At 39.5% G+C, this 18968-nt stretch overlaps 1 protein-coding gene across 1 annotated transcript in view; it reads left to right on the top strand.

Moving 5' to 3' along the window:
* Positions 1-18968, top strand: part of KIF26B (kinesin family member 26B) — a 284115-nt gene that overhangs the window by 76945 nt on the left and 188202 nt on the right. The window contains exon 3 of the mRNA XM_027683763.1: positions 11811-12344. Coding sequence (XP_027539564.1) covers positions 11811-12344 — 534 coding nt within the window. The remainder of the gene's footprint in view (positions 1-11810; positions 12345-18968) is intronic.

Here is an 18968-nt window from a genome sequence, read left to right as displayed (position 1 = left end):
AGGTCCATGAAGGTTTCTTCTATACCCACATCATCAGATTCCTGGCAGCCAAGTAGCCCGTCACGCTGCTGGACTTTCCCCCAGCTGGTACTTTCCCTCAGAGCAGCCTTGCATCATGCAGCTGTGTCAGCTTGAGTCAGTGCTGGTGTAGTAGGTGCCTTCTGGATCACCTGGTGTGAAAGCAGCCCAAAACAGGTTCTGCAAAAGCCGTAGTGAGTGGAGTTGGATCTCTCCTCATGTAAAGCCACACTCAGCAGCCCAACAACTTCCATCCTGACCATGGCTTCCTATCTTCCCCACACATCTTCTTGCACTCACCAGTCCCTCAAACCCAGACTCTGTCACCTACCCTTGGCACAAAATATCAAACCCTGTGCAATCACTGCCTCAGCAGATGCAGGCAGAGTCTGCTGAATTGGAGCTGAAACATATGCTGAAGTATACACATTGGCTTATAGTTTGTGTAGAAAGTCACACACTGACACAGTGTAATGAAATTTAGCAGGTATGTTTGCAGCGGACTTGAGAGAAAAAGGCTGTGTCATAACACACGTTCTACCATGTGTGTTGGCATGGTTAAACAGTTAACTACCTCAGGGCTGGAGTAAAGAGTTTTGCCTGGCAAAAAGGTGTCCTGTGCACAGCGGTTTATCCTTGTGATGTATGTGAGAGAGTCGTGATGGAATAATTCAGTTCCCACTGAGAGTTGTCAGATTCCTGTTACTTTCATTAGTTTCTTCAGGATTTTGGTTTTTTTTCTTTCTTTCCCTTTGCATACTGCAAATATTTATGCTGTGCTAACCAAACATAAGCTGATCTTGCAACTGAAGTGGAAATCTGCAAACAACTTTGCTCATGAAATTATTCCCAACTGAAAAGCTGAGGTGTGCTCCTGCCTCTTGCCCTTTATCCCAGGTGGAATAAATGTTCTTTCATGGCTGCTCTAATGCATTTAGATTTGGCTGCACAGCAGTTGGGGGCACTCAGCACCCTCTAAGACAGATTTTTACTTTTCTGGTGCATTTTTGTTTGTTTTCATATGTCTGTAATGTTTTTCTGCAAGCATAAAAATGGTATCAATATATCTAGACTATTGTACATGAGAAATGTGTATAATGTAACGAGATCAGAAGTGATAGAATTTTAGAGGGAGCAGTGTACTTACATATACAAATTTCACTTCCAAAGAAAAACCTTTGATATGTTATATCTCAGTTTAGGTGTTCCAGGAATCACAGGCAATGATTATAAGTGATTCCATGTGCACAAAAGAAATTAAACAAAACCATAATTAGACAATTTGATAATTAGATTGTTAACAAGCTCTTAATATAACTGTGTTAATGGAAACAGCTATAAATACAAAACTATATCTGGTTACTGTCTGGTATTTTGTCAAAGCTTCAAAGCTGAGGAGCTTTGACAAGCAAACATAACTCACGCTGAGATAATGTAAAACTGTTAGAAAAAATGTCAATGGGTTGTGCTGGGATTTTACTTAGTTCACAGTATTAATAAAAACAAACCCATGTGCTAATAAAAACCAATGAATAATGTCTTGCACACCTGAAGTGGTAAGTATGGTATCAATTAACCTGAAGCTGGGATTAGTGCACAGAGTGAGGTGGGATGTGACAGCTGAGGGGCAGGAGAAGGGTCAAAGGGTATCTGCTGGGTTTGGGAGTTGTGCACCTGATAAGCCTAGTGAGCCTGAGGCTGGAATCCAAAAGCCTGTGCAAACCAAAAAGGGAGCATGGGCATTGTATTACTGTCAGGAAAAAATAGGATGGCGGGGCTTTTCCCTCTCTGAGGTAAAAAGGGGGTTTCCAAGAGGCTGAGTCACTGAAATGTAGTTTGATCTTGGACACCACTGGAGTTTGCAGAATCCTGATGCAGAAGCAAGCACAGCAGCCCTTCTGTGGGTGAGTGAGAAGGAGGTGATAAATGATAACAGGCCAAATGTTACTGAGAGAGAAAGATTTAACAGATCGAAGTGAGACTGTGAGAGCCTGTATGGCTAGACAGCAGGGGATGTTAGCTGCCTGTGGAGCAAGTGACTGTCAGCACCTGGTATGTGGCTACTATTTAAAGCAGCAGCTTGCTACAGGCCTGGTATGTGTCAAGGAGGATATTTCAGACAGGTGCTGTCAAACCTTAGAGTTGCTTACAGGATACACTTATGCAACTTCTGTCCATCCAAAACAGCATAAAGTCTTTTAGGAAAGCAGGGTGGCATACAACTTATTAATAGGAATGTTGTGACCTTCCTTCTAGGTCAGCAATTGCGTATCTTTGCTGACCCCATCAGGAGACCTTCAAATTACTTGTATCAGAAATTAGGGGGAAAAAAAGTTCTTTCATAGATCTTGCCTTGATTTCTCCTCTTTCCCTCCTTTGTCCCCTTCCAGTCTCACCATCAGCTTCAAGTAGATATTTTGTCGTCTTCTTCTGCAGCCTAAAGGGTTGTACAGTCATCTAGGACTGTTCTCAACAGTCTTAACTAACCCTCCAGCTTTCTCAATGCCCACTTGCTTGATCCTGTGATGCCTGCTCAGCTGGTGTTACGAAAAAAATTCAGGAGCCGTAAGCTGGGGTGAGATAAGAAAGGGTTTAATTATGCCAAGGCAATAGATGTTACACGGCGCGCACCGGGCTGTGCTCGGGATGTTACATTTATAGCAATATCTGGCCAATCCCAAGTGTGTCCATCCTCTAACTTTTGGCCTGGTCCACCCCCTGGCCCACCTCCTGGAATTGGGTCGGGGGGCTTTTTGGGACCCCCTCTTCATCATCTTCATCATCTTCAGCGTACAGAGAGCAGGGTGACCCAGTTCTTTGACTCTGTCCTGCGGTTTAGGCCAAGATACAAGCGTTCTCCAAACAAGACAGGCTTACCTTGACTAAAAGACTAAACATCATCTCCTGGATATGGAATGGGATGAGAGGCTTAAGGAATGTATAAACTAAGGGGTGCTACAGGAGGGAGGGAGAAAGGGTTTCTAAAATCTATTTCTATTACCTATAAAACTTATAAGGTAGAAAAATAGAAAAAATAAAAAAGCATTAGGGGCTTAAGGCATCACTGGGTGCATTCCCTAAAGAAGGCATGTAACAGCTCTGTGGGCATTGAGATGTATGTTCACTTCAGTTGAGAAAAAAGCTTACAGAAATCCCCAGTTAATACTAGTGTGAGATGTGACTGCCACTGAGTGGTAAGAGCAGGTTTGTATGCAGCTTGGAATGCTCCGCATGTACAAGGATTTGAGAATTAGTGCAGAGAGGAGACTCATTTCTGTTTCCAAATTACATGTTTGTAACAAGTTATCTATCTAATGAAAAATGGAAACATAAAGAAGAGACAAATACATTTCAGTTTTTCATGTGCCTCTCGCTGTGGATGTGCATGGGAGGAATTTCATTATTGCTGTGAAGTGACTATTGTCTTTGTGATCTACTTTCCTAGTGATTAGGAACAATATGAATTCTCCTGTTTCCTACATGACACACAGAAAAGCTCCATCTGATTTGAAGAATTTTATTTGCTAAGACTGAGATTACTTGGGTTGCCTGGTGTTTTCACATTCGAGGACATGAAAGAAGGTCAATTTAAAGTGTGATTTTCAAATGGCCCTGACAAACTTCAGCTCTTCAGGTTTTAACTGACCATAATTAGTTCTGTACTAAGGTTTGCAATGTTGTAATTCTGGTCAATCTTTGACCTTCCCAACTCCTCTCCAGTCAAGCTGAGAACCATGGAAATCTGATATGTCAGAAAAGAAACTGGAGAAGAGAACCTGAATGACTGTTTCTTGAGGAGAGGATATCTAAGATGAATGAAAGGTAGCTTTGCTGCACCACTTTGGAACGTTAGTGTGAAGTGGAGAAAATGATAGAATTGTGTCCAAAAGTCAAATGATTCAAAACAAACAGAAGAACACAGTAACCCAAAATTAAAAGGAAGATTGGACATGCAAAGGCAAAGCTCTTTACCCTTTGTAAAAGCCACCAATAACCTGTATCATTCTGTTGACTTTTTTAATTTTTTCCCCTCCAAAACAGTGATCTTAAATGGAATTTAGAGATACTAATGCTTCTTAAAGTGGAGAGAAGAGCGTAAGAATGAGCCTGCAGAAATGGTTTAACAAAGTAGGATATAGAAGTAAGCTGCGGAGATCAAAAGTTTCTGATTCTATGATGGGTGTCAATTGTAGACATGTTGAAGCTGAACAAATTTGACAAAAAAATGTGACATATTCAGTAGTTCTTTTGAGAATGTTAAGTTATGAAATAAAATCCACGATAATCTTTCTAATGATTGTTTGCCTAAAATAAAAGATTCTCATGTTTGAAAAGCAGTTACAAGAGGTTTCAGTTTGCTACAAACCTCTTTTTAAATCAGGGGAACAGTAAGTATATAGGGGTCACAAATACTATCCTGACCTTTGCATCTGTTAGTTAGTTACCATACTTTAAGAATGACAGCTTTTTGAGAAATCACTGGTTGCTGTGTCAATAGTAGCTCTGTGCTGGCATTTGTCAAAGAGCTGTAATGCTCTTCTCTCAGGAAAAGCAAGCTAAACTTTGAAAATGTGGAGGTGTGTCAGAACAAGAATTGCTACTGTAGCCTGGTTGCTCAAAGAAGAGGTTCAAGTGATCTGTTGATTTAGTGTTTATCAAAGCTTGGAAAAATGGGAAGGTTTGAAAGGATCAAAGAAAAAATAATATTATTCCAGTATTTTAATGTATCTGGCCCACGTAATCATAGGTCTGTCATGCTTATCCCAGATGGGTTTGAAAGGGTGGGGAACGGGATACCAACTGTACAGAACAATGTCTTTGTGAATGGTAATCAGCAGGATTTTATGAAAAAAGGGTATCATATTTGCCACTATGGCAAGGAGTGAGAGTAACATTTGGTTGATAAAGCAAACAGTTTGCAAGCTCACGAAAGCATCTAATCCTAACTTAGTAGCTAAGTCAAATTTATATCTGGACTCCAGCTAAGTGAAGAGGCAGCAATAGCCACCAACTTCCGTGAGGCATCTGGAAACTTGACCAAAAATGCATCTGTAGTACATCTGGGTTCCATGCATGACACAAAACTGCTTATAGCAGGGAATGATGCAGGGAAGTACCAGGGGGTCAAGGTGAACAGTCAGTTGAACACAAGCTCATAGTGTGCTCTGGTGGCTAAGAAAGCAAATGCAATCCTTCCACATCCAGACAGGAAAGTAGAAAGCAAGGAAGAGAGAATAGTGCTGCTGCATTTTCCAGCATAAGGGATGAGGTTTCGTTTCTGCAATTCTAAGTTGTATCCATTCTTTGTTCTCAAAAGGATGCTGACAAATGCTGCCCTTTCAACAACAGCTGAGTTTGTCTGCCACATAGCTGTAGAAGAAGCTTCCCTCCAGGAGACCCTGTGCGTGCTGTGGCCAGAGATTTAGTCTGGGCTGCAGGGCTCTAGGCAACTGCATAGCAGAGCTCATTGAACAAGACTTGGATTTGCACCACTGAGTGTGTATTTAGATTTTCCTGCTGCTATTTCATCTCTTCTTCCCAACCCAATTAAAAATCTGGCTGCTGTCTAGCTATCAAATGCTAACACAAACACCTGTGTGCCAGATGTATATAGCTGTAAGTCCGTCAGTGCTGATCCATCATCAGAGCCATGAGCCATAAGCCAATTCATGGAGCAATTAGAAAACTGCTTATTTTTTCCCCCCTTTTTCTATCCTTCCTCCCTATTTTTAATCCTCCTATTTTCTCAGGGTTTTCTCTCTTCTGCTTCCTGCTGCTACAAGTTTGTAAGGTGAGCCCTGCTCAGACTTTCTGTCTCCTTCAGATAAGAAAACAGCCTAAACCAAAGGAATACATTTTTCTGGCTGCAGAGTGGCTGGTTTATACTGACAAGGGTTAAATTATAAAAGTCCAAATGTCAGTTGTATGTGCCAGCTCAAGAAGAATGCCTTGAAATACTAATGTTGTGAGTGCTACCCTGGGCAGGATTAAGACTTGATTTTTGAATACCCCCTCTTTCTGAAAAGAACTAGTCCCACAGATGTGTTTTGGAGATACCAGCTGTAGGACAGGGTGCACTCCTATTGCATTTTTGAAAGCGAAGACTCAAGTCAGCAGTAGAAAGTTCAAGTTTGAGGGACAAGAATGGTAATAGTTAAAGAGGTGGGATATAATAAGACTGCAGAGATTTTACTGGTAAGACAGTCTTTTTACATGGGCTTGCTGGAAACAAGCTAATATAAAAACCCTCTCTTATTCTACTCTGATTTCCTCGTGATCTCTGTTTCTCCTTTCACCCAAGTTCCCTACTTACAGCTCTCCAGTTTAGGATTGCCTCCTCTCTACTGTCCCCAGTATGCAGTGACAGTGATTGTGGGGGGATGTTCCTGCTGGGGAAAGGAGAGAGTTTTAGAAGGACAAGAGGGAAATATGTTCTTTTCTAGCAGAGGAGATAAGATAGTTTTATTTGCTCAGCTGGGAGTGATAATGGATGGCTTATGTGAAGAAGACATTGGGTGTGAGGGATGAATTATGTGGCAAGGAGGGTAAGGCAGTGTGGTTTTGCCCAGAGAAGGTGCCAGTTGCTAGGTACAGAGCAATAGAGCAAGGGAGGCCAGTTTGCTGCCCCCTTGGTCTTGCTCATGTGCAACTTTGGCTTTTACTTACCAAAACACTGCTTGTGCTAGCAGAGATCCTACCAACTTGGATAATTCAGAGGACTCAGTCTTTCAATCTATGAGGATTACTTACCAAAGCTAACTGATTTTTATCGAAGGGTTCCTGGCTCAGTTTGATGGTACAGTACTACTAATTTACAGTCACAGTGTGTATCCTGTCATGCTTTCTTTAAGGCAAAACTCCCATTGACTTACGTATATTTGAAGATACTTTTGCTTTAATGGAAGTGGTGCCATTGTAATGGTCAGGAGCTGTTTTTCAACTGTTGGGGCTCTGGAATGATGAAAACAGCAGACCTCTAAAATGTAGCCTAGAAAATGATAGGATACGTTTAAGTTAGGATGCAGAGTCTTGGAAAATAGACCAAGTGCCTCTGGAAAACAATTACAAGTATAATCTCTTTATTGAGTTTGAAAGTACACCTTCAAGAGAGAAAGGAGAATGGAGAAGATTTTTTTGTTTAAATTCCACCCTCTCCTCCATTTTTCCTAAATAGTAACCAACTATGGACTAGCAGGATTGTGTTTAGAGTAGACATGTTTGCACTATCATAGAATAGCATGTTTTTTTAAATCAGGTTAAGGCTTCCCTCCTACTAAAGTTTCTTAAGTTTTTCTACTCCTTGCCTGTGGAGAGGGAGAATCTGGAAAACATACTTCTTCCTGGGAAGAACTCTGATTGATGCTTTCCCCTTTTCTCCTCACCTTGTGTGATGGATTATATACCAGCAGTCATTACTGCTTGGACCATTTCAGAAACAAGAGAACTCCATGAGTCTTTTGTGTGCATCTTCAAGTGGAAGCTGACCTCTGTGATTTAGTTAGTATTGACTCTTTGTTTTTCTGTAAAGAGCGGTGAGTAATATTGGTGTTGAAGGACACAATTTGTTCAGAAACATCTTGAGATCCATTGTATATTTGAGTTTTCTCTGAGGTAATGATGTAGGGTTACAATGTCTAACTTGCATAAGCTGTTGTTGGCCAAATCAAATGCAGTTGTGTATGAAATTTTAGAGAGTCCTTTATTAGTTTCACCAGTTTCTACCTGCTGTATGCTTGCAAAAGAGTAGAATGTGTATGAGGTATTTGTATACAAATCTATGATCAGCTAGGATCCATATGACATGTAAAAGTGTAAATTGTTCATCTTATTTCTTGCCTGTCTCTCTGTCCAGCAATTGAGCTCATCTTGCTTTTGTCGTGTCTCCTTGTGAGCTTTGTGTAAATGTATGTGTGAAACAGAAAACTTCATGCTGGAAGTGGTTGTTTGCTTTCTCTCTTGAGGAAGATGTGCTCTAAGCTTTGTCATCTGCTTTCTCAGCAGTGGAGTTAAAACATCATGAGAACTATATAGCAAGGCACAGTTTTATGAAGGGAGATGAAAGAGAGGAGGATGCTTCTGCAGTCTCTTACATGATCATACAGTAATGCTGTTCCTCCTCCCCTGTGAAATTAGAACTACATTTACTCTGGTAGAGCTGTCTGTGTAAGAAACATTTCAGTGTTTCTTAACTAGTGACTGTTTGCTGGGTACATTTGCACTAGGTGAAGCAGGAATGCCTTAGCATACCTTGCGTCTCTAAAACGCACTATTTTGTTCCCTCTTCTGTATTTCCCATGTGGGTTTTTAGTTCAGTAACAAAGATAAGGAATTAGTTACTATCTAGTAACTTAGTTACAGTGGAGAAGATGAGCAACTAAACATATCTGGAATTGGTGTTTACTTGACCTTGAAAACTCAAAGGTAAGGTGAAAAGCCTTCTTGCAGTATAGATCAGTGCGCACTCCGTTTAGTTTGCTGCTTGCCTTGTGCATTTATGCCATGGTCTGTGCTGTGTCTGATCTCCTGAAGCTTTCAGACCTCTTACACGCCTTCATTTGTTTATTATAGGAATAGGAGTTCACAGTAATGATGTTTATACTAAAGATGGGTAAACTATTACGGCAAGAAGAGAAACCATCATGAACCTTTGCCCTGAACTCAAACCAGACTCTTTTGTGATTTTTAAAGTTCTGTTTCAGTTTTCAGTGTCACTGTACTTTGTTCCATCAGGACTGGAAATGAGTGCCAAAACATAAATGGTATTTCCAGTGTCAACCTCAGATTTCACAAGCAAATCTGCTCTTTTGCCAGGGAGTGTGGAGTTTCTTAGACCTCACAAATTTTGGTAGTGAATATAACCTTTTTCAGCTCCTGCTGCTCAGTGCAGCTAGCTCAAATTGCTTATCCAGTGAGGCTTGCCCATCGCTATTTTGTATGGGACAAGATACTGTTTATTGAACTATTAAGCATTCCTAGGGGAATGTATGCAGATGATTGCTTGCAGCTGAAATTCTAAAACAGAAAGTGTGGTGTAGCTGCATTTCCCTCCTATTCCAACAAGGATGTAGGGACTGTCCGGCTTTGGCCTCCTCCCTGCTAAATGTGTTGTAGATGTGTTGTCAGCCACTTCTGTGAAATTATAGTGGATCTGCCCAGTGCAGAATATGAAAGTAAACTCTCTAGGCTCTATCAGTTTTGTTTTGAGAACAAAATGTGACTAATGTGCTTCTGGAACCTGTGTTCCTCCAAATTTATTTGCTGTCCTGTAGGCTTTTCTGTTTCATATCCCAGACTTGGATCCAGGTAGAACTATCTATCTAGTAGAGTCTGATAGATTAGTAGGGCCAGTCTTGGGAGTAACCAATTCAGGTTGTGCCTGTTTCTCTTTTCTGCTCCTGAGGAGGAACAGTCTTTCATCTTCCCTTCCTCCCTCTCTCTGTTTATTGTTGTATCAGAGAATGATCTGATGTTTGTTTTAACACTGAGATGAAGCTGAATTCACTGCTGTCCAGTACTCTTTAGAGTTGGTGCGCTACTTGAATATTTATATCATGCTGACATTTGCTTATGTTAAAGAAGGCATTATTTCCTTGGAATATTTATCATAGTATCCCGGAATTTCCATGTTGAACTGCTGCTGGATCTGAATGTTGTGTGTAATTACCTGTGTCCAAGCCCAGTTGCCTTAGGGAAGTTAACTTTCAAAGAACAACAGCTACCTTTGTGACACTTGCTAGCTGAAGGAAGAGCTGGCAAGGATTTTTCCTGGACTGATGTGGAGCAGCCTGGAAAGAAGACACACCCCCCACTTTAGCTATATAGGTAGCTTTGTCTAGCTCATTACGGGAAAAGTAGAGAGTCATTTCCCTGCACACCTGGCATCACAGAGTGAGTGCCTATATCTGATGTGATCTGTTGACCTAGTTATGGTCTGGGATGGAAAATATGATTTGACATCTTTTGCATCCTGTTTTTTCCCCCTGATTTCCACCAGTCCCTTTCCCGAAGGCTGAGGGGGAAGGGTTGTTACAGAATCCAGTTCCTGCCTTCCTGACACACTTTGAAGCTCTGACCCCCTTTGTGCATAGAATAGAAATGACCAGCTTGAGGCTTGATCAGATCTCAGCCTCCTGTAGTTTCCCATCAGCTTATATGACTCTCTCGGGCTTCTGGGGCTGGAACTACTCTTTTGCTGCTGTGCATAAAGAGGCACCGTGATTTATGAATCAATTAATCACTGCATGCTGAGGAGCTGTTCACGGTAGTTAAACAGTGAAAATAAAATGCTCAAGAATATTATAAAGATGGATCACAGTGAATATGACCCTCTACCGATGAATTCTCTCCCTCCCTCTATTATACCCCCTACCCACTTTTCCAGCACAGCCAAACTATCGAGACATGAAATTTGTCTATCTCGATGGCACGGGGTTCATCAAATTACTTAATTACTTGATAAGGGTGCTGCCTATTTGTGGGATTTTTCCCCCCCCCCCACACACATGCATTCTTTCAGTCTGATTTCAGTTTGCTGCTAAAGCTATTAGAGCCACGAAGATGGAGAGAATAAAAAAGATTCTGATACTACTGATTAAATCTTTTTGAGTAGTCATGAGAAAATCCACCAGTAAGTCTCCAAAAATTAAGGAGGGGCAGGTGAAATCTGCCCCACTTGGTCTGTAAAACCACAGAAATGTGCTGTGAAAATTCCAAGAAATATTTCTGTCAAATCACTGTCACCTTTTTGCTCTCTGTACCACACACATCATTGCTGTGAGTTTCTAAAACTGCGTGATACTGTAAGAACTAGGCAAGTTTGGTGCTAAGCCTCTGTTAAGGCTGCTGTTTGGCTTCAGAACTTACTGAAGCACTTTGCAATTTGGGCCAGCATTCAGATCAGGTTGGCATATTGCTCTATGGGGAGCACCACTGGTGTTCCAATACCTACCTGTGAGGTAAGGCTATGAGGCAAAAGGCTTTAAACTTGATTATGTAGTTTTGCACCAAAACTATGCTTTCCAAGGAGAAAATTAGGCTTTACAGATTATTAACTCTATACATGTTGTATTTTATAAATAAAATTATTACTTTATTTTACATTATCAGCAGATACCCAAAATAGTGGTAGAACATTTCAGTAACAGAAAGGTGATTTGTTTTCATTTGGATTTTTTTTAGGGTCTTTTTGGGGTGGATGGGATTTGGCTGAAAAGTGTATTCTTGGTAAATGACTTTATCAACATCTGTTTTGAATTCTGAAAAGGATTTTGGGAGAGTGATAGTACTTCTGATTTTTCATTTTGTTTCTTTACAGCAGTCTTTGAAGTGTGAAATTTTTGTTGCAGAGTATTTCCTGGGTTTTCTGAGTACCAAAAGCTGGCATTGATGAGTAGATGGATTTATGAACCTTGCTACAAGTCCACTGGCTATAGTGGAGTTGCTCTTAATCTCACCTAAGAGTGGATTTCATTCAAGCCATAAATTAGGTACAGTGGCGTGAAGCAAGTTAATTCCATTTGTCTGCTATGCATTGAAACTTGCAGTGGAATTATAATATTTGCTACTTATCAGTAAAAGTAAAAGAATTTTTTTCTTTCCAACACAATCTAGTTTCTCAGATTTGTTCAACTCTGCTGCTGACATATGTTACCTGTATCTAATGGCCTTTGTTTGCATTCTAAGCTTATCTCATAAACTGGCTTTTGAAATACAGTAATAGTGTTTCACTGTGGTGACCATGGTTAAACATTTCTCTTCTGTCCTCTCCTTACCCTTCTCTGTTTGATTTTTAGGACCTGGGTTTCTCTTCAGTGATTCATGAGAAGCTCCAAGTTCCCAATACCATTCGTAAGGCATGGAACGAGAAGGACAACAGATGTGATGTTTGTGCCACACACCTGAACCAATTGAAGCAAGAGGCCATTCAGATGGTGCTGACCTTAGAGCAAGCTGCCAACTCAGAACATTACGATGCCTCGCCAGGCTCTCCCCCACCTCTCTCCAATATCCCCACGTTAGTGAGTCCCCGGCACATGGGCAGCCTGCAGCCCAGGGACTGGGCGTACATGCCTTCTCCTTATGCTACATCTAACTATACAGGCTTTGTTGCCAACAAACACAGTGGAAAACCCAACAGTTTAGGAATCGGCAACGGGGTGGAGAAAAAAAATGGCTCTCCTGGACACCAAGCCAAGGTCAGCTTTCAAATGGCCACCAGCCCCAGCAACGGTAATGTTCTCAACTCTGTGGCCATCCAGGCCCATCAGTACCTTGATGGCACTTGGTCTTTGTCAAGAACGAATGGAGTCACTCTATATCCCTACCAAGTAAGTATTTTCAAATAACAGAACATGTTTGTTTCCCTCCCATTAAAGCTTGCATGGGCATACTAACACGGCTTGCTCCTGTAGGGTAGAAGTGGAGCCATTTGTATAGGGAGCACCAGAACAGGGAGTGATATAAACTTCTGTTTCCCTGATAGGGGATTGAGTTGGGGAGACACAGATCAAGAGCAGAGCTAATTAGAACACCTTTTATTAATTCAACTGTTATTAAGAGCAGAACCGAGCTGTTGTTTTAGTAGCAAATAACTAATCATACATTATATGCAATTATTTGCTCATACAGTTACTTGCTCTCTCTCAGAATACTTGGATGGAGCAACAGCTGGGAGCCAATCACACTTGTTTACTCGCAAGTGGAAGGTGGGACTAATGCACCAGTGACTTCTGAGTTGGAATTCAGGAAGGATCCAGGAGGTCTTTTATTTCATCATATGTGTATATTTATGCTTTGACTACATATAGCAGGCACTAACTTCATCAACATGTCTAAGTTGCCTGCATTCTTGATGCTAGTGTACTGGTGGCCTTCTGCAGGTTCAGCTGATTCTTGGTGTTTTGATTTTTATCAATTCTCATGGATTCAGGATTTCCAGTAACTTGGGATCTGGGAAATTCGAAAATTCTGGGAGATTTTCAAGTATTTCTCAGCATGGTCTTTTCCTTCTCTTTGGCCTGCTGTTTTCTGGTACGCCACAGCCATAAATACCTGTAGAACCCATCCATACCAGATGGCACAGAAGAAGCTTTTGTATGACAGGAGGTGGGCTTTCTGATGCACTTAACTGTAGCTGGTGGGATTTTCAGAGTGACCAAGCACTTGCACACTGGGACATGAGCCTATTCTTCCTGTGTTCTCACAGCCATCCCTATTGGCTTCCTTAGGCCTGTAAATAACTTTGAAAGTTGGTCTTTCTATTAAGTTATGAACATAGTGCAAGATAGATCCCTAAATTAATATTTAACTTTTGTTAGTATAAGTAATTGATAATACAGCCAGAAAAATGTGAAGTTACTCATAAGCATTAAGATATTGTCATGCACCAAAGCAAACTAGGTAAAACCAGAAGTTATTTTATCTACAGTTATTTTATCTGGAAAATATGTGACTTTATGGTTTTGTGATTTATGCTCTAGTGAACCTAAATCACACTTGAGTAGGTCAGTATGTGGTCATATTTTTGATCTAAGAAAAAAAATCTGATCTAAGTTTGAACTAAGAAAAAAAAGCCTAAACAAAGAATGCACATTAACAAATCTGAATAACTATGGTTTGTATTAGGAAAATTAATTCAGTTTTATTGCATTCACAATCTCTTAGGTTTATCTTTGAAAATGTGGGTTTTGTTTACTTTTTTAATAATTTTTGCATTTCTAGATGATTCATTTTGACTTAAAAATATTCACTAAGGAGAATCTAATATTCAAAATTGTCCAGACTGATTCTATAGTTTGGCTCCAGTTAAATTAAGGACTCTTCCCTGCCCTTCCCTTTCAATAAACATGAAATAAAAAATATTGCCTGCCCTTCAGACCCCCCCTGCCAAAAAACTCCAAAAAACAACTACACAAAAACCAAACTAACCCCTCACAAAACAGCAAAACGAACAAAAAAAAAATCTGACAAACCCAAACAAACCTAGCAGGGTTGGTCTTTGATAGAGGGTGTTTATTGTTTCATTGTTTTCTTTAAGATTCTACTTTCAAATGTTGAAATTCTCATTATACTCAAATTGTCACATTTAATTCTCCAGTTCAGAAATAATAATGATGTCTTTCATCTTTAAACACACTAAAAAGAATTTGGTGTTTGTTTACATAGTGTCTGTATTCTGTATCAGACCAGGAATCAGTCAAGTAAGAAGAAAAACTTTGAAATGTAATTTATTTGTAGTTTCAAATATTGGGAAGATGCAAGCTTTGCTTTTTTTCTGCTTTTGTGTGCAGAAACCAATCTTACTTGCTACACATTTTAGATTTCTGTCCCACATAATTATATTTTTGTTATGCACTTACAGTTACAAAACTCTGCTGGGGAAGAGCGCTAGGAAGTTGAATCTGTTATCTCATCTTAATTAGAACCCTTCTTGATTTGAAGGTGAATTAAAAAAAGTGTTGCTAGCTACTTACTTGTGAATGTCTATATATTAATTAAGTTTTCTTGCTTTCCCTTAAGAATAGTGATTAGAAAAACCTCCTGTGCATTAGCTAAGAGGAACAGAAGATAATTTCTTGGGATAAAAAGCCTTACACTTCACACAAATAAGTGCAGTATGCTTCTACATCATAATCTTGTTAAATAGTTGTCCAGGGAGAAGTCAGTCTCATGGCTCTAGACTTAATGGCACCTGTGGTAGACACCTCCCATTGTAAATTAGCTTTTGTTAGACAGTCTAGATAACTTGAGAGAAATGGTTGAGTACCTTGAAAACTGACTGTGATTTCTTCCTTAAAGTATCATCAATAAGAGAAAATACTAGTTTGAAAGTGATGTTCTTTTGCTCAGAATTGACTCACTGCAATTTTAGGCACCAAAAGTATTCCTAAAATTGTGAGTTGTATGATGTTATTCCTTTCCTAGCATCTTCCTTCCAGACTGCCTAAAATTAGAACCTTGTTATGGGGAATTAATTACAATTTTTGTTTCAGTTCCAGTAGAAAAACAATTTAAATAAAAAAAGGATTATTGCGATATTCTAAGGCTCAGCTGCTACAGTAGTGTAAGACAAGTCTTAAATGACATGCCACTATTCAATTAATTTTGCAGAAAGAGCACTTCTTACCAGGGTAAGTAAAACAAATGTGAATTTATATATTATCAGATTTAGTAATGTATTATATGTTTAAAATCAGAAAAGTAGAAGAAGTAGCGCTGTCTTTAACTGGAGATGCATGTCAGATGTAAAAGAAAATTTCTAATAATTTCATGGATGCATAACTTGAACTAGTCAATGGAGTCTCCCAAGAACTTTGGAGAAGTTGCTACTAACAATTTTGTAGGCAAAACTGATCCTGCCTGGAAATTAGGAGATGATGTAGATGACCCCATTAGTCCGCACTGTCCCTGTTTTATGTGATTCCATATTTAGTCACCCCTTGAAACACAAACAAAAATCTGGTTCTAAAGATCTGTGATGTCTCCTAGGCCTGACAAAAAAGGGGATGAATCGAATTTCGCTGATAAGTGGTCCTTTGAAAAAAACAGGGAATCAGCTGCAGGGAAATGGAATTATTGATCTTGAACAAAGAGGCCTGTTAAAGCCCTTCTATGAATACTGGAATTCTGAAGTGTTTACCTGGTCAGGGTAAAACTGACACCTTGCTGTTTAATACATGTAAAAAAAATATTAGCCAAAATTCATTAGAGTTTGGTTCAGAGTCTGAAAACTGTGCTCTTTCAGTGCTTGTTGGCAGGTAGCATTTGTATACCCTGTAGATCAGACTGTGTTTTAACACTTGTAAAGGCCTCTGTTGATCTCCCTGTCATTCAGAGAGATTTCAGTCCTTCCCTGCTCTGAGAAAACTAATTTAAATTGGTGAGGTTTTACCTGAGAGGGGCTGCAATTATTTGTGCAGCTGCTGATGTGAATTACAGGATACCACAGTGTTAAGTACACTTCTGTTCCTTACCAATTATTACATAACACTTCTAAAGAAAAAGAAATCTTTGGGCCTGGGGTTCTAATATAGGAGCCAAAAGTCCAAATTTCTTAATGAAATGATTACTTCTTGTAATTTTTGTAGAGAATGCAATATTAAATTGAATGCATAACATTTTCATTACTTTATAATCCCAAGTGGATAAAGTAGCTAAAACAAAAACACCACATTGGAGAATAAGATTTGAGTCCTTAGGAGTTCAGACTGATTTAGGGTTTGCTTTCAAAGGGAAAGGACTTGAAAATAGTGTCTAGATTAAGCTGGTTACACTTTTTCTGGAGTCAAAGCAATCCAGTATTTTACTAAAATATTAAATTAACTTCATGGTTATGCTATGTTGGTGAGAACTGCAGAACATAAAATGGTGGGCACATTTCCTTGGTATTCTAGTTGCCCTCCTGGATCAGCATAAGAATCTTTTCATGAATCTTTATGTAGATAATTTCAAAAGGCAAACCAAAGGAAATTTAGCACAGCGTGTGTGGTAGATTTGAGTGACAGGAAGGTAAGAGTAAGCCTGAGAACTGGAGAAGGTCAACTGTTTCAGGAACAATTTAGACCATAAAAGGGAACGATGGGTTACAGAAAATGTAGCAGCTGATGTGGGTGAGCACTTCCTACTCCTGACCCTGAGGATGTGAAGTTTGATTTTGGTAAGGAAAAAGGTAGTGTGTGTAAGGATTTGAGTAGGGGCATTGTGAACATAACGATATTCATGGAAAAAGTGTTCCTTTCTCCCCTGCGGTTAAAAAGACTCTATTGACTAAAAGTTTGGAAAATGAGATCTTAAACTACAGAGAGCCTCTTGGCCTGGGGCATAATGGTCTCAAGCCTATTCAGAATTATCAAAGGCTTTGTTTGTGTACAATTGATGAAAGCTACAGAAAGTATGTGTTTTCTGTTTTCTCTTCATGTATAACGTGTGTTTAGAAGAACACTGTTCTGTGAGAAAGTACCAGCTTGTTCTGGAGCTTTGCTGTGATGAATGATTTGTTTGGAGTTTACTTAGGTCATGACTGTCTCATAACACATCAGTTCATTCAGGCACATGCTTTTAAAAAGAAACTGGTAATGATTAGAGTTGGGCACAAGATGGAGAATTCAGATACAGAGCCAACGCCTGTGTGTGGGGTATTCCCATCCAGGATTTTGATTCCAAGCTTTTTTTCCAAGTCTTTGCTGTCTAATTTATTTCTCTTCCATTTGCTACTGCTTCTGTTGCTTCTTCAAGTGTTCAGCAGGATAAAGATAAAATGTTAATGATTGCTACATTGGTATCAGGGTAGTGTAAGTACCTTCTAAAGCATATAATGCGAGGTAGAGAAATCAAGTTACTTGCTCCATCTGCAGACTAACAGTGTCTTCTGTTAGTTATTCCATGCTTCCTAGAGCTGGACTGTTTTACCAAGGCATCTTAGAAACAAAAGATTTGTATGTTGACCTTTCTAGTACCATGTTTTTATGCAAGCACACACGATACACTGAGATACCTAATGCTGGAGGTATTTTGCCTTTGTTCAGTTAGGTTTTGGTTCAGAATTTTTTGAACAGCTCATGTTTCAATAGCAGTTCAGTCGCTGTATGTATGAGAACCACTTCTGAGTGTGGTGACTACCTGAACATAGTCAAAAACTTTTTGTTCCTATTACTGTGAACTCATGAATGATCATGCTGAGCAAATGTGTGCAAATTCTTGCACTGTTTTTTTTTTTTCATTCTGTGACCTGGACTCTTAACAACAAAGTGACTCCATAGTGAAACTATACACTGAAAGTGCAGGAATTTTATTTACAAAGATTGTTTAACTGGGCCAAGAAGCAGAATGTCAAACAAGTTCATTGGCACTGAAATGATATCCTTACTTAATTATCTCTGTTGCCCTCTTCCCCCATGCATTAGTTGTTATCTCTGAAGTAGCTCTCCTCCGACTAAATGCCTTTTTCAACCAAATCACTAATAATTAGATATGACCCTACCAAAGTCAGTGTATGTCATCAGCTGACATTTTGCCATGATTGTTTGATCATTCAATTTGTATATTACAGGAATTAGCTATTTGTATTTCATTCCTCCTGTCCACCCCCTCAACTAACAGCCCAGTTGTATACTGATTTTCTAATATCATAAAGAGGGGAAACTGAAGTCTATGTGAACTGTAGGAGAGGTTTTTTTTTTTTTTTGCATTGCACGGGTGTGATTTGATCTCTTACGGCATTTTTATGCATGGCTTAATGACCTTAGCATCATTACTTTTCCCCTTCATGATACTGGGGTGACTAAGGGAAGAAAGAGGTAAAGGGTATCCCATGGGCTGAAAAGAGCTAAATAGGCTTATCCTGTGAGTATGAAAACCCCATGACTCAATTGTGATGTGAGGAAGAAATCTGGACTATTATAGGAGTGAGTTAATCCTGTAAATTAGCAAAAGCCAGAAGATCACAATTAGTGAGGATTTGGAGTCTTGGTTTCCTTCCCTGCTCTGTAGCTTAAGGATTTTGTCCACATGTGAGACTAGTTTCTTTTCTGAAATAATAGCTGTGCTGATTGCTTGCATCATTGAACAAAAATATAAACTGAGAGGAGAAGTGATGTTTTAACAGTCAGAAAAATGATGTAGAGATGGAATGGAGCGAGAGGGAAGACAAACTGATACACTGACACAAATTTGTCTTTTTGTTTCCTATGATATAAACAAGATGGAAGAGTAACTAGAGATAAAAATAGTCAGCTCCTGCTTTCATAGTTCAAGAATATAGAGAGCTAAGACAGCCAATTTAGAAGTAAGAGGAAATATGCTGTTTATGCAATGTACAGTTTTTTGAGACTTTTTGCTGTAGAGATAGTACTGAGGCCAAGAGCTTAGGAAAATTCATAAAGGGATTATGTGTTTATGTGGTCAATTAAAAAGTCCCTCCTTTCTGATATTAGCATAAAAAATAGTAGGAGGTA

Source organism: Neopelma chrysocephalum, unplaced genomic scaffold (assembly GCF_003984885.1).
Source record: "Neopelma chrysocephalum unplaced genomic scaffold, ASM398488v2 Primary Assembly neopelma1_23, whole genome shotgun sequence".
NCBI lineage: Eukaryota > Metazoa > Chordata > Aves > Passeriformes > Pipridae > Neopelma > Neopelma chrysocephalum.
The sequence above is the reverse complement of the archived record's forward strand: the minus strand, read 5'-3'. Positions and strand labels throughout refer to the sequence as shown.